At 65.6% G+C, this 18,786-nt stretch overlaps 4 protein-coding genes across 4 annotated transcripts in view; 3 read left to right on the top strand and 1 right to left on the bottom strand.

Moving 5' to 3' along the window:
• AJM1 (apical junction component 1 homolog) overlaps positions 1 to 332 on the top strand; it is a 3,078-nt gene extending 2,746 nt beyond the window's left edge. The window contains exon 2 of the mRNA XM_007947056.1: positions 3 to 332. Within this exon, the coding sequence (XP_007945247.1) occupies positions 3 to 332 (330 nt within the window). The remainder of the gene's footprint in view (positions 1 to 2) is intronic.
• A 1,705-nt stretch (positions 333 to 2,037) lies between these two features.
• PHPT1 (phosphohistidine phosphatase 1) lies at positions 2,038 to 3,302 on the top strand. The gene is made up of 3 exons (XM_007946948.1): positions 2,038 to 2,197; positions 2,608 to 2,732; positions 3,210 to 3,302. Exons 1-3 carry the CDS (start codon positions 2,038 to 2,040, stop codon positions 3,300 to 3,302), a joined length of 378 nt encoding a protein of 125 aa, XP_007945139.1.
• Positions 3,303 to 3,950: 648 nt separating this feature from the next.
• Positions 3,951 to 12,866, top strand: MAMDC4 (MAM domain containing 4). Its single transcript, XM_042781810.1, is given in 28 exon segments — positions 3,951 to 4,050; positions 4,645 to 4,698; positions 5,239 to 5,343; positions 5,459 to 5,632; positions 5,701 to 5,826; positions 6,001 to 6,131; positions 6,226 to 6,310; positions 6,480 to 6,605; positions 6,804 to 6,941; positions 7,149 to 7,237; positions 7,324 to 7,497; positions 7,806 to 7,941; positions 8,018 to 8,149; positions 8,335 to 8,436; positions 8,568 to 8,699; positions 9,230 to 9,346; positions 9,427 to 9,561; positions 9,658 to 9,788; positions 10,006 to 10,225; positions 10,309 to 10,446; positions 10,536 to 10,654; positions 10,890 to 10,980; positions 11,100 to 11,246; positions 11,468 to 11,602; positions 11,700 to 11,827; positions 11,926 to 12,034; positions 12,397 to 12,581; positions 12,825 to 12,866. Coding segments are annotated over 28 exon segments (3,501 nt in total).
• A 1,221-nt stretch (positions 12,867 to 14,087) lies between these two features.
• EDF1 (endothelial differentiation related factor 1) lies at positions 14,088 to 16,394 on the bottom strand. Its single transcript, XM_007946944.2, has 5 exons — positions 16,317 to 16,394; positions 15,651 to 15,702; positions 15,030 to 15,190; positions 14,683 to 14,776; positions 14,088 to 14,149 (listed from the first exon to the last, which is right to left on the bottom strand). Exons 1-5 carry the CDS (start codon positions 16,392 to 16,394, stop codon positions 14,088 to 14,090), a joined length of 447 nt encoding a protein of 148 aa, XP_007945135.1.
• Between the last annotated feature and the right edge of the window lie 2,392 nt (positions 16,395 to 18,786).

Here is an 18,786-nt window from a genome sequence, read left to right as displayed (position 1 = left end):
AGCCCGACATGGAGACGCTGATCCTGACGCCGCCGCCCGGCACGGCGGGCCTGGACCAGGAGGGCGAGGCCGGCCGCCGCGCGCGCGAGGTGGCCTTCATCCACATCCAGCGCGAGCTGCGCCTGCGCGGCGTCTTCCTGCGCCACGAGTTCCCGCGCGTCTACGAGCAGCTGTGCGAGTTCGTCGAGGCCAACCGGCGCTTCACGCCCACCACCATCTACCCCACAGACCGTCGCACCGGCCGGCCCTTCATGTGTATGATCATGGCCGCCTCCGAGCCGCGCGCGCTCGACTGGGTGGCCAGCGCCAACCTTCTGGACGACCTCATGTGAGCCGCCAGGCTCGCACGCCCCGCCCAGGCCCCGCCCAGGCCCCGCCCAGGCCCCCTCGGCTGCTTCCACTTCCCAGAGTTTCTCCTGTAGCCCCGCACACCAGCTAAAGCCGTGGCGCGAGGTCACCTTGCGCCCTGTGTCCACTGAGTCCGGCCCCGAGCCTGTCCCCCGACCCACCGCGGCCTGTGCTCGTCTCAGGGCCCCAGGACCAGTCCTCGGCCGCTTGGTGCTCCCCGCTGGGAGGTGGGGTGGCCTTAGGACCGCCCGGGCGCCGCCTTCAGGCGGCAAGGGGACGCTGTTGCCCAGACCCGCGCTGTCCACACACGGCGCCGGCCCGGCGGTCCGCAGGGCTGCCGCTCCTCCAGGAGCCGGGCACTGACCAAAGCCCAGTCCTGTCACTTTACACTCGGCTCCGCGCGGGCCTGTCGAAACGGACCCGCGCTGGTCTGCGGTGTTTAGACACCTTTCCTCGCCGGGGAACACTGGCAGTGCCCTGCGGGGCACCCGGGGCTGAGCAGGACAGCATCAAGCTTGGGCCTTCACTGACAGTCCTTGCCCCGCCCCGGGCCTGCAGGGCGCGCGTGAGAAGCGGCGGCGACGGATCAGAGAGCCTTCGCTGAGACAGAAGTTCCCCAGCAGAAGGCAGGGCCCCGGGCAGGAAAGGCGGCCTGAGGGAGGGCGCGCTGCCGGCCTGAGGCCTGGCGAGGGGCAGCCGGCGCTCTGGTGCAGAGCCCCACGGGAGGCAGAAACACGCGCGGAGGCTGGGTGGGCGGGGAGTGACCACACACGCCATTCGGAAGCCCCGGCCCGCAAGCATGGCGGGCCAGGGGGCAGGCGCGCTTAGTGGTACGAGCGGCTGCTGGAACGAGCTCGTGGGTCAGCGTGGGGGGACCTGTGCCGGCCTCAGGCCTCCACCCCCGGGAGTTCACGGAGGGCCGGAGGGACCCGGGGACGGGACGACTCCGGGGGGGGCGGCAGTGAGGCTGGACGCGGCGAGAGGACCCTGCTGGACCCAGCCGAGGGGCCCGGGAGCCAGATAACCCGCGCGCTCCAGCTCCGTCGGCCCGCTCGCGTCTCCCTCCGCCCGACTCCCTTGTCGCTCCGCCCACACACGCCCGCTCGCCCGCCCCGCGAGCGCGCCCGCCCCGCTTGCCCCGCCGCTTTCGCGGCCTCCTGCATCCGGCCCCTCGCCCGAAGGCCGGGCCAGGGCCACCCTGGAACGACTGTTTCCAGGGGGCAAGCGCTTCTGAACCCAGTAAACTGCAACTTGAATGTAACCCCTGCTGCCTTCTTGGGGAGAGGGCAGTGGGCGGGAGCCTCGGGCTGCTGGGGTGGGGCCCCAGGCGGCCGGCTTCCTTGCCTCAGTCTCCCAGGCCGCCTGACTGGCCATACCAAAGACACCTCCCCGACCCTGCGGGAAAGGGATTTTTCAGTCGGCGGCAATTAGTTGAGGCCAGCTCCAGGTTTCCTCGTTCCCCTTTAAGGCGGACCAGCGTGGTGGCAAGGCTCTAAGGAGCTGGGTTGCGATTGGCTAGGCTGCCTTCGAGTCAGCAGGACGATTGGCTGCGGTTATGGGCCTGGGCAACATTCCCCCACAGGATTGGCCACGGCTCTTGTAGAGCCCGGTCCCCACGCTGTACGTTAACCCAGACCGGGAGGGGAAGGGGCTGCAGGAGCTGGGGGACTGGGTGAGCGCTGACGAAACATGGCGGTGGTGGATCTCGCTGAGATTCCCGATGTGGACATCGACTCTGACGGCGTCTTCAAGTACGTGCTGATTCGAGTCCACTCGGCGCCACTTTCCGACGCCCAAGCTGCGGAAAGCAAAGAAATCGTGCGCGGCTACAAGTGGGCCGAGTACCACGGTGAGGGCGGGGCCAGCCACCCCGGGGCGGGGGCGGGGCCTGCGTGCCTGGAGCCGGGGGCGTGGCCAGCGTCTATGGGGCGGGGCGCAGGGGCTAAGGCCGGGGACGTGGGTGAGAAGGGCTGGTGGCCAGGGCCAGCGAGCGGCCGGGCGTACCCTCGGGTCCAGGAGAGTGCGACCCAGAATGGGCGAGCCCTGATCCGGGCTGGCCCAGAGCAGTCGGGGTTCTGTGGGTGTGCAGAACGGGGTACCACAGCCCAGCCCTCTGCGGCGCATCCCGAGGCTCGAGCCTCCCCACTGGGGAAGAGGCTGCTCCAGGCGCGGGCTCAGGCCCCTCCCTGTCCTCCTGGCCTGGAGGTTGAGACCCTCAGCCTCGGTCCACACCCTGAGGCCTCCCTCCCTCCCTCCCAGCCGACATCTACGACAAGGTGTCAGCCGAGATACAGAGAAAGGGTTACGGCTGCGAGTGCCTGGGCGGCGGGCGGATCTCCCACCAGAGCCAGGACAAGAAGATCCACGTGTACGGCTACTCCATGGTGAGCGAGGCCCTGTGTAGCCCAGACGGCCAGGCCTTGGAGGTCTAGTCTGACCGCCTTGGCTCTGGCTGAGATGGGGCCCTCAGCCTGCAATCCTGGGCTTCTGTTTCCCAAGCCAAGTCAGAAGTGGAAGCTTGCTCCAGGCCTGAAGGGTGGCCAGCCTGGCCCTTCTGCCCCTCAGACACACGGGGGCCCCCCGCCCAGGACGCCTGGCTAGGCTCTTGTCATCCTCTAAGTCCTGCCACTCACCTCTGCTGCTGAACTTAAGAGCTCCTCCCCTTTGCAGAAGCCATCACTGTGCATGGCACCCACACAGCCTCGTGGTGGCCAGTGCACCCGGGCCTTTGGTGGCAGGGCCACCTTTCTGCAGAGAGCCCCCAGGGTGGTCCGAGGGCCGGAAGTGTGGCTACACCCTCAGCCCCAGAGTTCTGCTGTCCCCTCCCCCTGGTGCCAGGCCAACACCTGCCCCCTCTCCAGGGCTATGGACGTGCCCAGCACTCCATCTCCACGGAAAAGATCAAGGCCAAGTATCCTGACTACGAGGTCACCTGGGCAGATGACGGCTACTGAAGGTCTGGGCCCCGCTGCCCCCCTACAGCCATACCAGGATGCCCTGCCTCTGCCCAGACCACCCTCCTCAGATCTGACCCCAAGCAGTGTGTCATCCCTGCCTACCCACAGGAATTAAAAGTGCTGTTACCTCTGCCTGGCCCCTGGACTGCTTTACGGCTTCCCCGCCCCTGCCTAGCCCCCAAGGACCCACCCAGCACAGTCCTCCAGAGTCCAGACAGAAGCAGCTGGTGGCCGGGGAGCAGGGCCTCTGTCAGTGGGCACTGCCTGCCCCTCACCAGCTCCCTCCACCCCCGGAGGCCCTGGGCGCCAGTGCACACTCAGCTCTTTGGGGTCTGATAAGCTGAGCACAGTGGCCACTCCTGTTTCAATTTATGGCCTGACGGCCCTTCTGTGCAGCTGCTATCCTCAAGGACATCTGTGAGAGGCCCCACGAGAGGCCTCGTGCAAGGGGTCAGCGCTTGCTGCCAGTCCAGCCTATTCCAGAGGACAGAGAGATGGGGGCCACACAGAGGGCAGAGGAATGGGGGGCCCATGCAGAGGGCAGAGAGATGGGGGGCCCACACAGAGGATAGAGGGATGGGGGCCACACGGAAGGCAGAGAGCTGCGGGCACGTGAAGGCCAGTGCCTGCCCCTGACGCTTGTCCATGCAGTTGTGGGGGGTCAGTGTGCTCCTCACTGACACAGGACCAAAGGTGGGGCTGTGCACTGTGGTCACTGGCATCCTCGGCCAGCACTTTGCACCAGGTACTGCGTAGGCTGTCTCTTACAGGGGAGGAAACCCAGGTGCTGAGGCAGGACATCAGCCCTGAGGTCCCACCACAGAGCCTGGTTCTTGCCCCCTGTGCCTACCACAGTCTGAAGGGTCTTGCCACCAGAGAGGGTGGTATGGGTGAGCAGCAGACCCCAGCTGGCTACCCACAGGAGCAGCATCACGTGTGAAATGAACGCGTGCAGGGGTGGGGCCACCCCAGCAGGTGCACAGGGCAGGCTGGGGTTTGCGCATGGTGGGCCCTGACCTTGGTGGACCTGCAGGCCAGGGCTGGAAGAGCCTTCTCTGCCCACCCCACCCCCACCCAATCCTAGTTCGTAAGGCATCTAGGCCCCACCAAGTTCCTGTGGGCCTCCACCAGCTGGGCAGGGTAGGGACACCAGGGTCACAGGTGGGGCTGGACCCTGGCCAGGGGCCCCTAGGCCCTGACAGCCGGATGTGGGTGTTCAGCAGTGTCAGCAGAAGGGTGGGGCAGGGGGTGGCACAGATAGGATGACCCCGACTCCCCAGTTGGGCAGAGCCAGCCTCGGGGCTGCAGGACTGACTGACTCCACGCCTCACTCCCTCAGACCCAGCCATGTGTCAGTCCTGGCACCTCCTGGCCACCCTGACCCTGCTCACAGGTGAGCTGCCTGTTGTCTACCTGGAGCTGGGTGGGCAGCGGTCCCGGGTGTGGGGCACTGCCATCAGGGTGGTGTGATGGGCCCAGGGCAGGAGTCGGAGCTGCCCCCAGGGCTCTCAGGGTCCTGGGCCTTCCTGCTGAGAGGAGCAGTACTTGGGCCCCCCCAGTTCCCTGAGACAAGGGCTGGGGGGCATCCTTCAGCTCCCTAGTCCTGCACCTGCTGCTTGGCTGGGCCACCCACTCGTGCTCCTAGATACCCCCACAGCCCCTGCTCCTCGCCAGGCAGCACTCGGCCGCCAGCTGCCTGCTCCAGCCACGTCCCACTGTGGGGCTGCGGGCCTCTTGCTCTTGCACACCCCCCATCCCAGCCTCGTGGGGCCAAGGACTCAGGAGGACCCTGACGTGGAGCCCCCATAACACAGCCTCCCCTGGGCCCGCCCCACATGGCCTCCAGCTGTCTGGGGTTGCGCAGAACCATCCTGGGAAAACTCTGGTGGCTGGTCGTCCTGCCCTCCAACTACTGGGCTGCCTCTGTCAGCAGGGTCTCTGGGCTGGGCCTGGGTGCCCAACCACTGTGAGAGCCCCTGGGAAGCTGTGTGCAACTTCGTGTGTGACTGCAGGGACTGCTCGGACGAGATGCAGTGCGGTGAGCGGGACGGGGGGGCAGCGCAGCAGGACACGCGGGGGGTGAGCAGACGGGCGCGGACACACGGTGGGGGCATGCTCCGCAGCAGCCACCCACCGACCTTTGCCCTCCCTAGGCTTCCACGGGGCCGCTCCCACCCCAGGCACCCCCTTCACCTGCAGCTTCGAGCAGGACTCCTGCGGCTGGCAGGACATCAGCACCTCGGGCTACAGCTGGCTTCGGGACCGGGCAGGAGCTGCAGCGCAGGGGCCCGGGGCACACGCAGACCACACGCTCGGCACCGACCTGGGTGAGGCCTGTTCCCAGCCCAGCCCCGCCCCGTCTCCGTCCTGCCTCCTGACCCTGTCGCCTGGCTAGGCTGGTACGTGGCTGTGGACACACACCATGGGAAGGAGGCGTCCACGGCAGCCCTTCGCTCGCCCCCGCTGCATGAGGCGGCTGCCTCCTGCGGGATCCGGCTCTGGTTCCACGCAGCACAGGGAGGTATGCAGCCCGGGCCCCCCCGAAAGGCAGGGTGGGTGCCCAAGGGGTCACGGGGTGGCCGCAGGAGGGCCCAGGAAAGGATAAGTCACTGTGGAGCTGGGATCCCCAAAGGAGGGGCACGGGTGGGCAGGTGGGGGTCGCTAGGGACCCCCTCCCCAGGATTCCCTGCTGTAGATGTGGCTGAGCTCAGACTGGAGCTGACCCATGACACTGAGACGCTGACCCTGTGGCGGAGCTCAGGACCTTGGGGCCTTGGCTGGCAGGAGCTGGCAGTGGCCACAGGGCGCATCTGGGGTAACTTCTGGGTGAGCTGGCAATGGCCCGGATGGGGGTGCTCTCCTGGGCAGTGGGGAGCAGGACAGACACAGCTTAGGCTCTCAGGCTCCCTGTTCTCCTCAGGTGACCTTCTCCGCCACCCGAAATGCCACCCACAGAGGTGCAGTGGCCTTGGACGACGTGGAATTCTGGAACTGTGGACTCCCCAGTAAGGCCCCTGCCTGGGGTGGGATCCCGGCCTCAGGATGTGGTCCGGCACCCCCGTGCCCCAGGAGGGGCAGTGGTCAGCAGGTGCCCCTCAGCCCTGCCTGTGCCCTGCTCAGACCCTCAGGCCTCCCAGGGACTTGGGGGCAGGGTGACTGGTTCCCCTTTCCCAGGCCCCAGGTCCAGCTGCCCCTTGGGGCAGCACCACTGTCGAAACAAGGCCTGTGTGGAACCCTACCAGCTGTGTGACGGGGAGGACAACTGTGGGGACCGCTCAGATGAGGACCCCGCCACCTGCAGTGAGGCTGGGATGACGGGGGGGCGGGGGAAGAGGCTGGGGAATGAGACTCCAGGGGCCCCCAGCTGGAGACCTACAGGGGAGGGGCCCAGCCTATCATCCCAAGAGGGTCACCAGTATCTGAGCCCGAGTTTTAAAGCCACACGTTCTGGGTGAGGCTGGGCTCGGGGACCCTAAGCTCCCTCTTCCTCCCACCCAGGCCGACACACAGCCACCGACTTTGAAACCGGCCTGGGTTTGTGGACTCACTCAGAGGGGTGGTCCCGGAACTGCAGCACGGGAGGTCTCAACCACGCTGCCTGGCCGCGCAGAGACCACAGCCGGAACAGTGCAAAGGGTGAGCTCCGCGGGGCCGCTGCCACCCGTCCACCCAGCCACTGCCATTTCCTCCGCCCGGCTACCAACACCCCTCTGCCTGGGCACCACTGCCATCTGTCCACCCAGCCGCTGCCATCCCTCCACCCAGCCGCTGCCACCCACCCAGCTCTGTCACTCACCTGGCCATCACCACTGGCCTGGCCACCGGCCATGCTTCCTCCCCCAGGCTCCTTCCTGATCTCTGTGGCAGAGCCCAGCGCCCCTGCAGTCCTCTCTAGCCCCCAGCTCCAAGCCTCAGGCACCCACACCTGCACGGTGAGTCAGTGGCAGGGCAGAGCAGGGTCACCCTCCTGGCGGCCTGACCCTGGAGGCCTCCCCTCAACGGCAGCTCTGCCCGCTAGCTGGTCTTCTATCACTACCTGCACGGGTCCGAGGCCAGCAGCCTCCAGCTGTTCCTGCAGCCGCGGGCCGCTGGTGCCCTCCAGGCCCCCACCCTGCTGCACAGCCGCCATGGGGAGCTGGGCGACGTCTGGGTCCGAGACCAGGTGGACATCCAGAGCAAGCACCCTTTCCAGGTGAGGACGGGTGGGGCAGGGGCCAAGTGTGGATGAGCATGGGACACGTGGGGACAGGCAGGACAGGAGGTTGTAGAGGGGCCTGGGCCACCCTCACCCACCACCCCAACTCCAACTGCCAGGGGGGTGCAGCAGGGTAGGGGACCGAGTGGGACCAGGCAGCAAGGGGTGGGGTGCTCCTTGACAGTTAGGATGGTGGTTGGCTGTGATGGAAGTGCCCTGAGCTGTGGGTCAGAGGGGTCTGTGAGGAGAGGAAGGCACAGGGACTGGCCTGGGCTGTGTTGGGAGCCTGAGCCCTTTACCTGCAGATCCTGCTGACAGCACAGACGGGCCCAGGCGGTGTCGTGGGCCTGGATGACCTCATCTTGTCTGACCACTGCACCCCACTCCCAGGTGAGCCTGCCCTGCGGCCCTCCCCTCCCTCCCTTTGAGCTCCCCGCCCCGGCCCCGCCTGACCCCAATTCTGCTCCCACAGAACCATCCACCCTGCGGGCACCGCCTACTGAGTCCCAGGCCACAGCCCCCCTGCCCCCAAAAGCCCGGGACTTCTGTGAACCTGGGCACCTCTCCTGTGGGGAGCTGTGCGTCCCCCCTGAGCAGCTGTGCGATTTCCAGCAGCAGTGTGCAGGGGGCGAGGATGAGCTGCTGTGTGGTGAGGGGGTGGGCCGGGCCCAGAGGGAGCCCCAGAGCCAGGTCAGACGGGGGTCCCAGGAGCTGCCCGGTGGGGGCTCGTGTCTGGGCTGAGTGGGCACCCAGGGAGGCGAACCAGGGGAGGGCTCTCCAGGAGTGGGGCAGGGTGGGGGTTCCGGACATCTTCAGCTCCAGCCACCCCTGCAGGCACCGCAGACTTCGAGACCACGACCGGGGGCTGGGAGGACGCCAGTGTGGGACGGCTACAGTGGCGGAGGCTGGCAGCCCAGGCGGGTGGGGCACCCGCTGGTGAGGCCTTTGAATTACATCGGGTCTCCCCATCTGCTTCCCTCAGGAAGAGTCCCTGCACCCGGCTTTCCAGCGGGGCTCCCACACCCCAGTCCTGGGAGGGCCAACTGAGCCGCTTTTCCTACCCCCAGGACACTTCCTGTCCCTGCAGAAGGCATGGGGGCAGCTGGGGGCTGCAGCCCGGGTCCTCACACCGGCCCTGGGTCCCTCGGGCCCCACCTGTGAGCTCCACCTGACCTACTACTTCCAGAGTCAACCCCGAGGTACCCGGCTCTGGGGGCCAGGCGCGGTGCTCCTAGCAGGGAGGCAGGCAGGGGTCCGGGACAGAGTGGTGACACCTCCCTCACCAGGTCTGCTGGCACTGGTCATGGTGGAGGGCAGCTCCCGGGAGGTGGTGTGGCATGCTCAGACCAGCAGCACTGGTGGTTGGACAGGGCACACGGTCCCGCTTGGGGCACGCCGCCGGCCCTTTCGGGTGAGAAGGGCAGCCTGGGAGTGGGGGTGAGGAGCAAGGTCCTGAGCCGCGACCCTGCATGACCACGCCCCTCCTCCCACCCGGTGAAGCTGGAGTTTGTCGGCCTGGTGGACCTGGATGGCCCTGGGCAGCAGGGTGCTGGCGTGGACAACGTGACCCTGAGGGGCTGCAGCCCCACAGTGACCACTGAGAAGGACAGAGGTGCTCAGAGGCTCCGTCCCAGCCCACCCTGCCCCTGCCCCAGCCCCCCTTGCAGATCCAGTCAGGTGGCATGAGGGCAGGGTGGGGGGCGCTGACTCTCATCGGCTCCACCTCCAGAGGTCACCTGTAACTTTGAGCGGGACATGTGCGGCTGGCACTGCAGTCACCTCACAGATGTGCGCTGGCGACGGGTCAAGAGCCAGGGTACTGGCTACGACCACACCACGGGCCGAGGTAGGGCTGAGGCCTGCCAGACTGGGAGCGCTCCTGCGGCCCGACGCCCGCCAACGTGCCCGCTGTCCATCCCCACACAGGCCACTTTGTGCTTCTGGACCCCACCGAGCCCCTGGCCCGGGGCCCCAGTGCCCACCTGCTCACAGGGCTCCAGACACCAGTGGCCCCAGCGGAGTGCCTGTCCTTCTGGTACTACCTCCATGGGCCCCAGATCGGTGCGTGACATCATGGGGCACATATAGGGCTGAGCAGCTGGCAGGCAAGCTGGCAAGGGACTGGGAGTCTGGACCCTACCGAACCCCTCCCTCCAGGGACGCTGCGCCTGGCCATGCGGCGAGAAGGGGCAGTGGAGACAGTCCTGTGGTCACACTCAGGCTCCCATGGCAACCGCTGGCACCAGGCCTGGGCCACCCTCACCCACCACCCCAACTCCAAGTACCAGGTGAGCCAGCCTGGCCGTGAAGGAGGTGCTGGGGTCACCTGCCGACCTCTTCACCCCACCAATGGGTAGCAGAGGCTGGGGTCCACACCCTACAAGCTGACCCCATCTCCTGGCTGACCCCCTTCTCGGCTGCCCCTCCTCTCCTGGCTGAGCCCTTCACCCTGACCGTGGGGGCTGCTGGGGGTCCCCACGGCTGAGCTCTCTGCTCTGCCCCCAGCTGCTGTTCGAGGGCCTGCGGGACGGCTTCCGGGGCACCATGGGGCTGGACGATGTGGCCGTTCGGCCTGGTCCCTGCTGGGCCCCCAGGCGCTGCTCCTTTGAGGATTCTGCCTGCGGCTTCTCCTCAGGCGGCCAGGGTCTCTGGAGGCGCCAGGCCAACGCCACGGGGCTGGCCGTGCAGGGTCCCTACGTAGACCACACCACTGAGACGGCACAAGGTCGCGGGCAGACAGCCTTGGGGAAAGGGGACCCAGGACTTGGGGGTCAAGGGTAACCAGGCTGATGCTGGCACTGCCCCCAGGGCACTACATGGTCGTGGACATGAGCCCCCATGCCCTGGCCCGCGGCCACGTGGCCTCCCTGACCTCGGAGGAGTACGGGCCCCTGGCCCAGCCCGCCTGCCTCACCTTCTGGTACCACATGAGCCTCTGGAACCCAGGTGAAGTGGGGAGGGGCTCCAGGGGGCCCCAGCCCCCCTGCTGAGTCGGGGAGGCCCCATGGCTGTGCTGACCTAGCCCCCCACGGCAGGCACCTTGCGGGTCCACGTGGAGGAGGGTGAGCGGCGCCAGGTGCGCAGCATCAGTGCGCACGGTGGGACAGCCTGGCGCTTGGGCAGCGTGGACGTGCAGGCTGAGCGGCCCTGGAGGGTGAGCAGACCCGGAGGGTGAGCGGGCCGGCAGAGCGAGCTGGGCTGGAGGCTGAGCCAGCCCCGAGGTGAGGGGGCCTGGAGGTTGAGTGGGCCTGGAGGGTGAGCCGGCCCAAGGTGAGCCGGCCAGGAGGCTGAGCCAGCCTGGAGGGTGAATGGGCCCGGAGGCTGAGTGGGCCTGCAGGCACGGCCAGCCCCAGCCTGGTTCCAGGCCCAGCTCCCTGCCCTGCCTCCAGGTGGTGTTCCAGGCTGAGGCAGCGGGCGTGGAGCACTCATACATTGCAGTGGATGACCTCTTTCTCCAGGAGGGACCCTGCCCCCAGCCAGGTGGGAGCCTGCTGCCTGACCACCCCCCCCCCAGGGAGTACAGGGGGGTGGCTGTGGCCATGAGCAGACCACGGAGGCTGGGGCAGTGGGAGAGGCAGTCATTGCCCAACCTCTTACAGCGTCCTGTGACTTTGAGTCCGGCCTGTGTGGCTGGAGCCGCCTGCCCTGGCCCGGCCTAGGGGGGTACAGTTGGGACTGGAGCAGTGGGGCCACACCCTCCCAGTACCCTCAGCCTGCTGTGGACCACACTCTGGGCACCGAGGCAGGTAAGCCCTGCTGGGCACAGGAGAGGTCAGAGCCTGCGTGGGTGAACTTCAGAACAAGAGCTGACCTTGGGAGCCAGACACACCCCCTTGTGGCGCCTGCCTGGCAGCCAGCAGTGCCCCAGGCGTAGGCTGGGTTGGAGTCTGGTTCCCTGTGTGCCCACGCCAAGGGCCTCCATCAGTAGCCAGGACCTGTTGGCTCCCCACTGCCCCGTATCATCCAGGTCACTTTGCCTACTTTGAAACTGGCGTGTTGGGCCCCGGCGGCCGGGCAGCCTGGCTTCGCAGCGAACCACTGCCTGCCACCAAAGGCTCCTGCCTCCGCTTCTGGTACCACATGGGCTTCCCCGAGCACTTCTGTGAGTGGGGCTGGGACCAGCAGGGGCCCAAGACGGGGACAGCCTGTTCCCTCCTCTGGGGAGCCCTGGCCTGACCGCCCTTGTGCTCTGTCCCCAGACAAGGGGGAGCTAAGGGTGCTGCTGAGCAGCGGCCGGGGGCAGCTGGCCGTGTGGGGCGTGGGCGGGCGCCAGCGGCACCAGTGGCTGCAAGGCCAGGTGGAGGTGGTGAGCCCTGAGGAGTTCCAGGTGAGGCTGGCCCTGGAAGCGAGGGGGCTAAAGGACTGCCAGGGGCGGGGGTAGTGTCCCTCCCTGGGGTTCATTCAGCCCTGCTCTCTCCCCGACAGGTGCTGTTTGAAGCCACCCTGGGTGGCCAGCCCACCATGGGGCCCATCGCCTTGGATGACATAGAGTACCTGGCTGGGCAGTCCTGCCAGCCGCCTGCACCCAGCCAGGGTGAGCCAGACTGTGGATGGAGGGGACCCCTGCACCATACTCCCTAGCCTCAGCCTCTGTGCCACACCCCATCCCCCGCCTTAGAGCCCCTGTCCATAGTGGGTGGGCCTTGGCCTGCTGCCCGACTGGAGCCCCTTCTTCCCTCTTCCTATTGGTGCCCCCAGGCCCAGCTAGGTTAGGGCCAGCGGAGGAACCCAGGGCAGCAGTGACCAGGGCTAGGAGTCACAGGTCTGGCAGGACGTGACCCCCTGGCCCACGGTGAGGCTGTCTGGACCCAACCAATGCCCTCCAGCCTGCGCTCTTGTAGAGGGCAGCAGGCTGGGCCTCGAGGCTCAGGTCTGGTCCATGTCCACGGCCCGCAGGGTATGGGTCTACGCCCGCGTCCACATCGGTGCCCGCCCTGGTTGCCGGAGCCCTCCTCCTGCTGCTTCTGGGACTGCTTGGACTTGCTGGGTGGCACTGGCTGCGGAGGAAAGGGAGCTGCCCCTTCCAGGGGCGCCCAGACGCCGGGCCCACTCCAGGCTTCAGCAACATTCTTTACAATGCGGTAGGCAGGCGGCTGGGGGAGGTGGGGCCGGCGGGCAGGACCCCTGTGTGGGCAGGGCCAGGGCAGAACAGTCACTTCAGTGCAGGAGGGTGGGGCCCCATGGGGGGGGCCGGAGAGAGGGGGAGGAGTGTGCCACTGGGCTCTATGGTTGGAGCAGGCCTCCAGGTGTGTGTGTGTGTGTGTGTGTGCCTGTGAACTACTGGGGGCAGACTCCCACTCCTCTCCCACCCCCTTCTTCCCCAGGACCGCGTCACACTCCCAACGCCGGTCATCAGCGACCAGTAGCTACTTCCAGCCTCGCTGCCTCTCCACGACCAGACCCAGGCCGAGCCCCCGAGGCCATTTGCCTCCAGCTCTGCCGCTGGCCCAGGAATAAACGTTTCTGTTTCCATCTCTGGCTCACAGGTTGTTACTGTCCCCATCTGCTCTGTGACCTGCCACAGCAGGGGGCTCTCTGGGGTGACCCCACCCCCAAGGAGCCAGGTAGGATGCCCTTGGATGACCAGGGAACAGGAGAGCCAAGAACCACAGGACAGCCAGGGCCAGGACCTAGACCTCAGCAACAGTGGCAGGAGCCTAAAAGAGGTCCAACCAGGCCAGTGACCCCACAGGGCCCCCTGCATCCTGCCATCCATGGCGGTCCTGTGCCCACACCCCTACCGTGGCAGCAGTCTCTGTACGGGCGTCTCCTGTGATTTACACTCAGTGTCACTGCTGGGCACCTCTGAGCTTGTCACAAAGCCAAGCTCTGAGCCACCCCCCCCCCAAGCTGAGGGCAGTTACCAAGTTTAAAGCACTGCTCGACCCACACTGGAAAAGCTGGGTGCCCTCCCCTCCTGTGCCCTGGAGGGCTCCCTCCCTCAGCACCAGCGCAGACGTCCACGCAGGGCAAAGGGAGGAAAGCCCCTCATGGGCCCGTGGGGCCTCCCAGCAACACCCTTCCTCCCATGGGGCTCCCCCCACCCCCAGAAGGGCGCAGGTCAGGCCTGCAGCCACAGACACTGTCCTGGGTCCTCCACCAGTGCCAGGTGGACGTGGTGGCCAGGAGAGGATCCTGCAGGGGGCAGTCGCGGCCTTCCAACAGCCACTGGCCACATGGGGCTCCTCATGGGAACCCCTCCTGCCTGACCCCCTCTGGGAGCCAGACTGGCAGCTGTTAGTCATTTACCACAGAAGGATGGGGAGGCTTTTATTAGCTCTGACAGCTCAGAGACGGGAGGCAGCAGGTCCAACCCCAGCCTCCCAAGGAAGCAGCCCCCCACAAGCTTCAACCCTTCAGAGGCTGTTAGGGGGAGGGGTCCCGTCCGGAGGGCGCAGGGAAAAAGCAGGCAGGAGAGCCAGAGGCGTTGCAAGGTTTAGTTTGTTTGACAGCAGGATTGGGATGAGGGGTGCCTCAGCAGGTCTGCCCCCCACGTGCCGCTGGCCAGGAGGAGACCGGCGCCAGAGCTGGTGGTCAGGTACCAGCCGGACGAGGTCAGCCAAGCGACTGACTTCGAGGCTTTGTGTTCATTTTGCCCTCGGCCCCTTCTCGATGGCCTTGCCGATGTCCTTGCCTCGGAGCTTGAGGCCTGAAATGGGGGGTGGCCTGACAGCTTTGCACCCCAACTCTGCATCCCGACTCTACAGCCCCACAACACCATAGCTCTCCCCCAGCTCCGCAGCCCTGACCCTCCCCTTTAGTGCCAACACATGGCACGTCACTGGTTTTCACATCTACTTTACAAAGAACAGGTGTCTGACAAGACCTTAAACTGCAGGGACGCAAGTGCCACTAAGCCGGCACAAATGCCAACTAGACGGGTCGCGTGGCTGACACCCTGTGGGGAGCACACCGTGTCGCACCCGAGAGCAGAGGGTCACCGAAGCCTCATCCTCAGGCTGAGAGCTCTAACCAGAACAGGGAGGGTGGTGGCAGGAAGCAGAAAAGGACAGAACCAAGCCACCTAATACGGGGCCTTTCCTGGCAGCCACGGAGCGTGCTCCCACTGGCCGGCCACCGACAGAAGCAGAGCTCTCGGGCAGGGTAGTCAGAGGCTTCAGAGGCCTCAGTCCCACCCAAGCCCTGGGTGGCAGCAGCCAAGACCCCTGGCAGCCCACTCACCAATGGCTCGCTCAATCTTGCCCAGAACTTGGTTATTGGGGATGGCCCGTCCACTCTCATAGTCAGCGATGACCTGGGGCTTCTCGTTGATTTTCTAGGGAAGAAATGTGCTTACACACATCAGTTCAATGAAGACAGTCTGAGAAACCTGGGTCCACTGGCCCACCACCTCTCACCTCACTTCAGCCCATCACCACAGCTGCAGGGGCTCAGGTCCACATAAACCCAGCACACTGGTGCATGAGGTCCACACGGCTGCCCAGAGGCCCCAGTGTCACCCAGCTCACTAGGCCCCTTCCAAATACTGGCCCCAGGCCCAGCCCAAGTGGGGGGCTGGCAGGACTCACCGTGGCCAGGTCCTTCTGGGTGAGCCCCTTGCTCTGCCGGCCCTGCTGGATCACCTTGCCCACTTCCAGGGTCACCCTGTCGTGGTGCAGCTCCTCCGTCTCCCGGTCCAACTTGGCAGTGTTCTTGGTGATTGAGTGCTGTTTATTCTGGCCGGCAGCCCCTGGGGCAGGAGTGAGGCAAGGGAAGGATTTGGAAAACAGCTGAAGAAACGCCAGGGCAGAGTGGTGGCCTCGCTGCACAGATGCCCTGGGCTCCCAAATACTCCCACAGGGGAAGCCTGGCTGGGAAAGGCTTCTACCACAAACAGCCAGTGTGGGGACCCCCCACAAACTGAAGAGCAAGCAGTTCCAGAATGTTCACCGTTACAGGAGGTGGGCAGGTGGTAGGTGGGTAACAGCTTCTGGATCTGAGGCCCACCAATGCTCCCCACCTCTCCCAGTCAGCTGCCCAGCCTAGAGATGAGACCATGTTCCTCTGGCACACTCGCTCCTGACACCACCCCTGGGAGGCACTGTACACACACATGCACACGCAGGTACACGCACATACACGCATACATGCACACGCAGGCACACACCTGCACACAGTACACACGCCCCCTTGGCGAACCCAGTACCTACACTTCTTGGACGTCTCCACATCTTCTCCTCGTCTCTGAGCTGCTAAGATGGCCTAGAACAGAGCAGGCTTCAGGTTAGCCCAGCGGCAGGGCCGGGCCTGGCTGCACAACACCGCAGGCTGGTCAGCAGCCGCCGCCGGCCCTTCCCAGGCAGCCACGACGCCGGCTTGCCCACCTCGGACCAGGAAGCCCCCGCTCATGGTCGCCAGGCAACGGCGGCCGACTGCCCCAGAGCGGACCCACAGCGCCCTGGTGCGGCTGAGAAAGGCACGGCCCGTCCCCAGCACCCCAGCACCCCGGCCCCCGTCGGCCGCGCCGACGCCGCACGGGAACCCCACGGGGCCCGCAAGCACGACGGACCCCCGCCTCGGCACAGCGGCTCGCAGGCCTGCGCGGCGGCGGGGAGCGGAACCCGCGAATCGCTGCCCGGAACGGAGAGGATGTGGCCGGGGAAACGGGGAACCGGGCGACCCGGCCGCCGCCTCATCACCCCGGCCTCGCGGGCACGGCCTCCCGACCGCGTCCGGCTCCTGCCCTTGCAACGCGGGAGCGCGGGCTCCACCTGCGCGCCGGGTCTGGGGCGAGCCGGGTCGGCGGGCTCCGCCAGGGGTCGCGCCGCCGTCCCCAAGGTCCCTGGCCGCCCCCGCCAGGCCGCGGCGCCGCCCACCTGCTTGGACTTGGCCTGGGCCGCAGTGGGGCCCTTCTTGCGCAGCACCGTCACGGTGTCCCAGTCGCTCTCGGCCATGGCGGGTCGGGCGCGGTCGGCGACTCAGTCCGGCGGCTCCGCGGCGGCTGCTCGAGACCCGGCGCGGCGTCGCGACGTCCTCGGCGCGCGGCCCCGCCCCCGACGCCCATTGGCCCGCGGTGCGGTGGGCGGGCACTTCCCGAGCCCGGGACCAATCCGGGATCGGCTCGTGTGTGGACGCTCCGGGCCGCTGGCGGGCTCGCGACGTTGGGCCGTGAGGGGAGGGGGCGGGGGCCGCCGGGGGTCCCGGGGATGGGGGGCCGCGGGGATAATGGGGGGCCCCGGGGAGTATAGGAACGCTGAGGAAAACGGGGCGCTGGGAGGAGGGCTCAGAGAAAAGTGGGGGCGCTGGGACAAAAGAGCACCGGGAAGAGGGGTTAGGTGGAAGAGGGCTGCGAGAGCAGGAGGTGCGGGGAGAACGGGTGTGCACTGGGACCAGAGGGGGCGCCGAGAGGAAAAGGGGGCTCAGGGAGGAGTGGGGGCGCTGGGACAAAAGACCACTGGGAAGAGGGGCGTGCAGGTGGAAAGGGGCTGTGAGAGCAGGAGGTGCAGGGAGAACGGGGGTGCACTGGGCGCCGAGAGAAAAAGGGGGCCCAGGGAGGAGGGCTCAGGGACGAGTCGGGGCGCTGGGACAAAAGAGCACCGGGAAGAGGGGGGTGCAAGTGGAAGGGGGCCTCTAGAGCAGGAGGTGCGGGGAGAACGGGGTGCTCTGGGACCAGAGGGGGCGCTGAGAGGAAAAGGGGGCGCGGGAGGTGGTGGGGACACGGGAAGGAGAGGGGTGAAGAGAAACGGGCATGTGGAGGAGAGAGAGTCGTGAGGCAGGAACCCTGGGACACTGGGTGGGCACCTTTGGGGATGGGGGGCCCCACAGGCCATAGGCCAGCCACATGGGCAGGAGGTTTGGATGAGGACACCCAGGGGGCGGGAAATGCATTCTTCCAGGATTTTCTGAACTGGAAGCGTTCCCGATGCGCCCTTGACTGCCCCCTGGGGTGCTCAGCAGAGTTCCGGGTAGTGGGTAGTTCTCATGGGTGCAAGGTTTGGGGCAGGGGCGGGGTCTGGGAGCCCTGAGAGTAGATTGGGAAGCTTAGTTCCATAGAGGAGTGTTTTTGTGTAAAGAAATGCCGCCAGCCACTGTGCTGGAGAAGGACAGGGCAGTATGCTTCCATCAGGTTCCCAGCAGGGTCAAGTGCACACTCCCAGCTGGGCTCACTGGCTTGTTGTCTGTCTCCCTTATACCTCAGGAGACATTGAGGTGAGGCCCCTGCGGCATGAATACTCAACAGTCCTGCTCCCAGCTGAGATTCCAACCAAAAGTGTTGGGATCCGGATTTACGGCAGGTATTCCGGGGGGCATGGTTCAATCCGCAACAGCCAACACTATGCCAGTGGGAGGGTCTTCTGCAAATTGAACTTGACCACTGCTTGGAAGGCCCCTCGCAGAGCCGAGGTGGGTCCATGCTGGCGAAGCTGCTCCAGCTTCATGGTCATCCCCCCAGCTTGGCTGGGGGCTAGGGCCCTATGTCTAGGTGCCTGCTTCCTGCACAGGTGTCCACCAGGACAGCCACTGGCCCGCCTGGTCCTCAGGTAGGAGTCCTGGCCTGGGGTGCATCTGTGGGCAGCTGTCCTCTCTGAGGTCACCTGTGCACGTGAGCTCCTGGCTCTGGGAGTCTTCATATTTGTTTAGGGCCAAAGCAGGGGACTAGCTGTTGAATAATAAAAAGAACCCACTCTGTTAGAGTGTGTCTGCAATGACTCCTTGGCCTACATCACATAAGGAAGTGCCTACCAGAATTACCCAATTACTTCTAGGCAGGATGAGAGGACAGAAAAGAACATCCCAAAGCCTTCTGGGAAGCCAAGAAAAAATAGCTATTTCTGTATTTCTGAAGTGAAGACCTTAATTTGAATAATGTGTCCTCTCACCATCCTCGCTCAATCTGTATGCTGAGCGGATAACTTGAGAACTGGACTACAGGAAGAAGGAGGTAGAGTTGGAGGAAGACTCATTAACAGCCTGCGATATGCAGATGACACAGCCTTGCTTCCTGAAAGTGAAGACTTGAAGCACTTACTGGTGAAGACTGAAGACTACAACCTGCAGTATGGATTACACCTCAACATCAAGAAAACAAAAATCCTCACAACTGGACCAATAAGCAGCATCACGATCAATGGAGAAAAGATAGAGGCTGTCAGGGATTTCATTTGATTGGATCAACAAATCAACACCCATGGTAACAGTAATCAAGAAATCAAGCAACGTATTGCATTGGGTGCATCTGCTGCAAAAGACCTCTTCGAAGTGTTACAAAGCTAGGATGTCACTTTGAAGGCTAAAGTGCACCTGACTCAAGCCATGGTATTTTCAGTCGCCTTCTATGCATGTGAA

The sequence above is a fragment of the Orycteropus afer genome, unplaced genomic scaffold, assembly GCF_000298275.1.
Source record: "Orycteropus afer afer isolate SDZICR_OR568_19922 unplaced genomic scaffold, OryAfe1.0 scaffold00174, whole genome shotgun sequence".
NCBI lineage: Eukaryota > Metazoa > Chordata > Mammalia > Tubulidentata > Orycteropodidae > Orycteropus > Orycteropus afer.
This window is presented reverse-complemented; position numbering and strand designations above follow the sequence as displayed.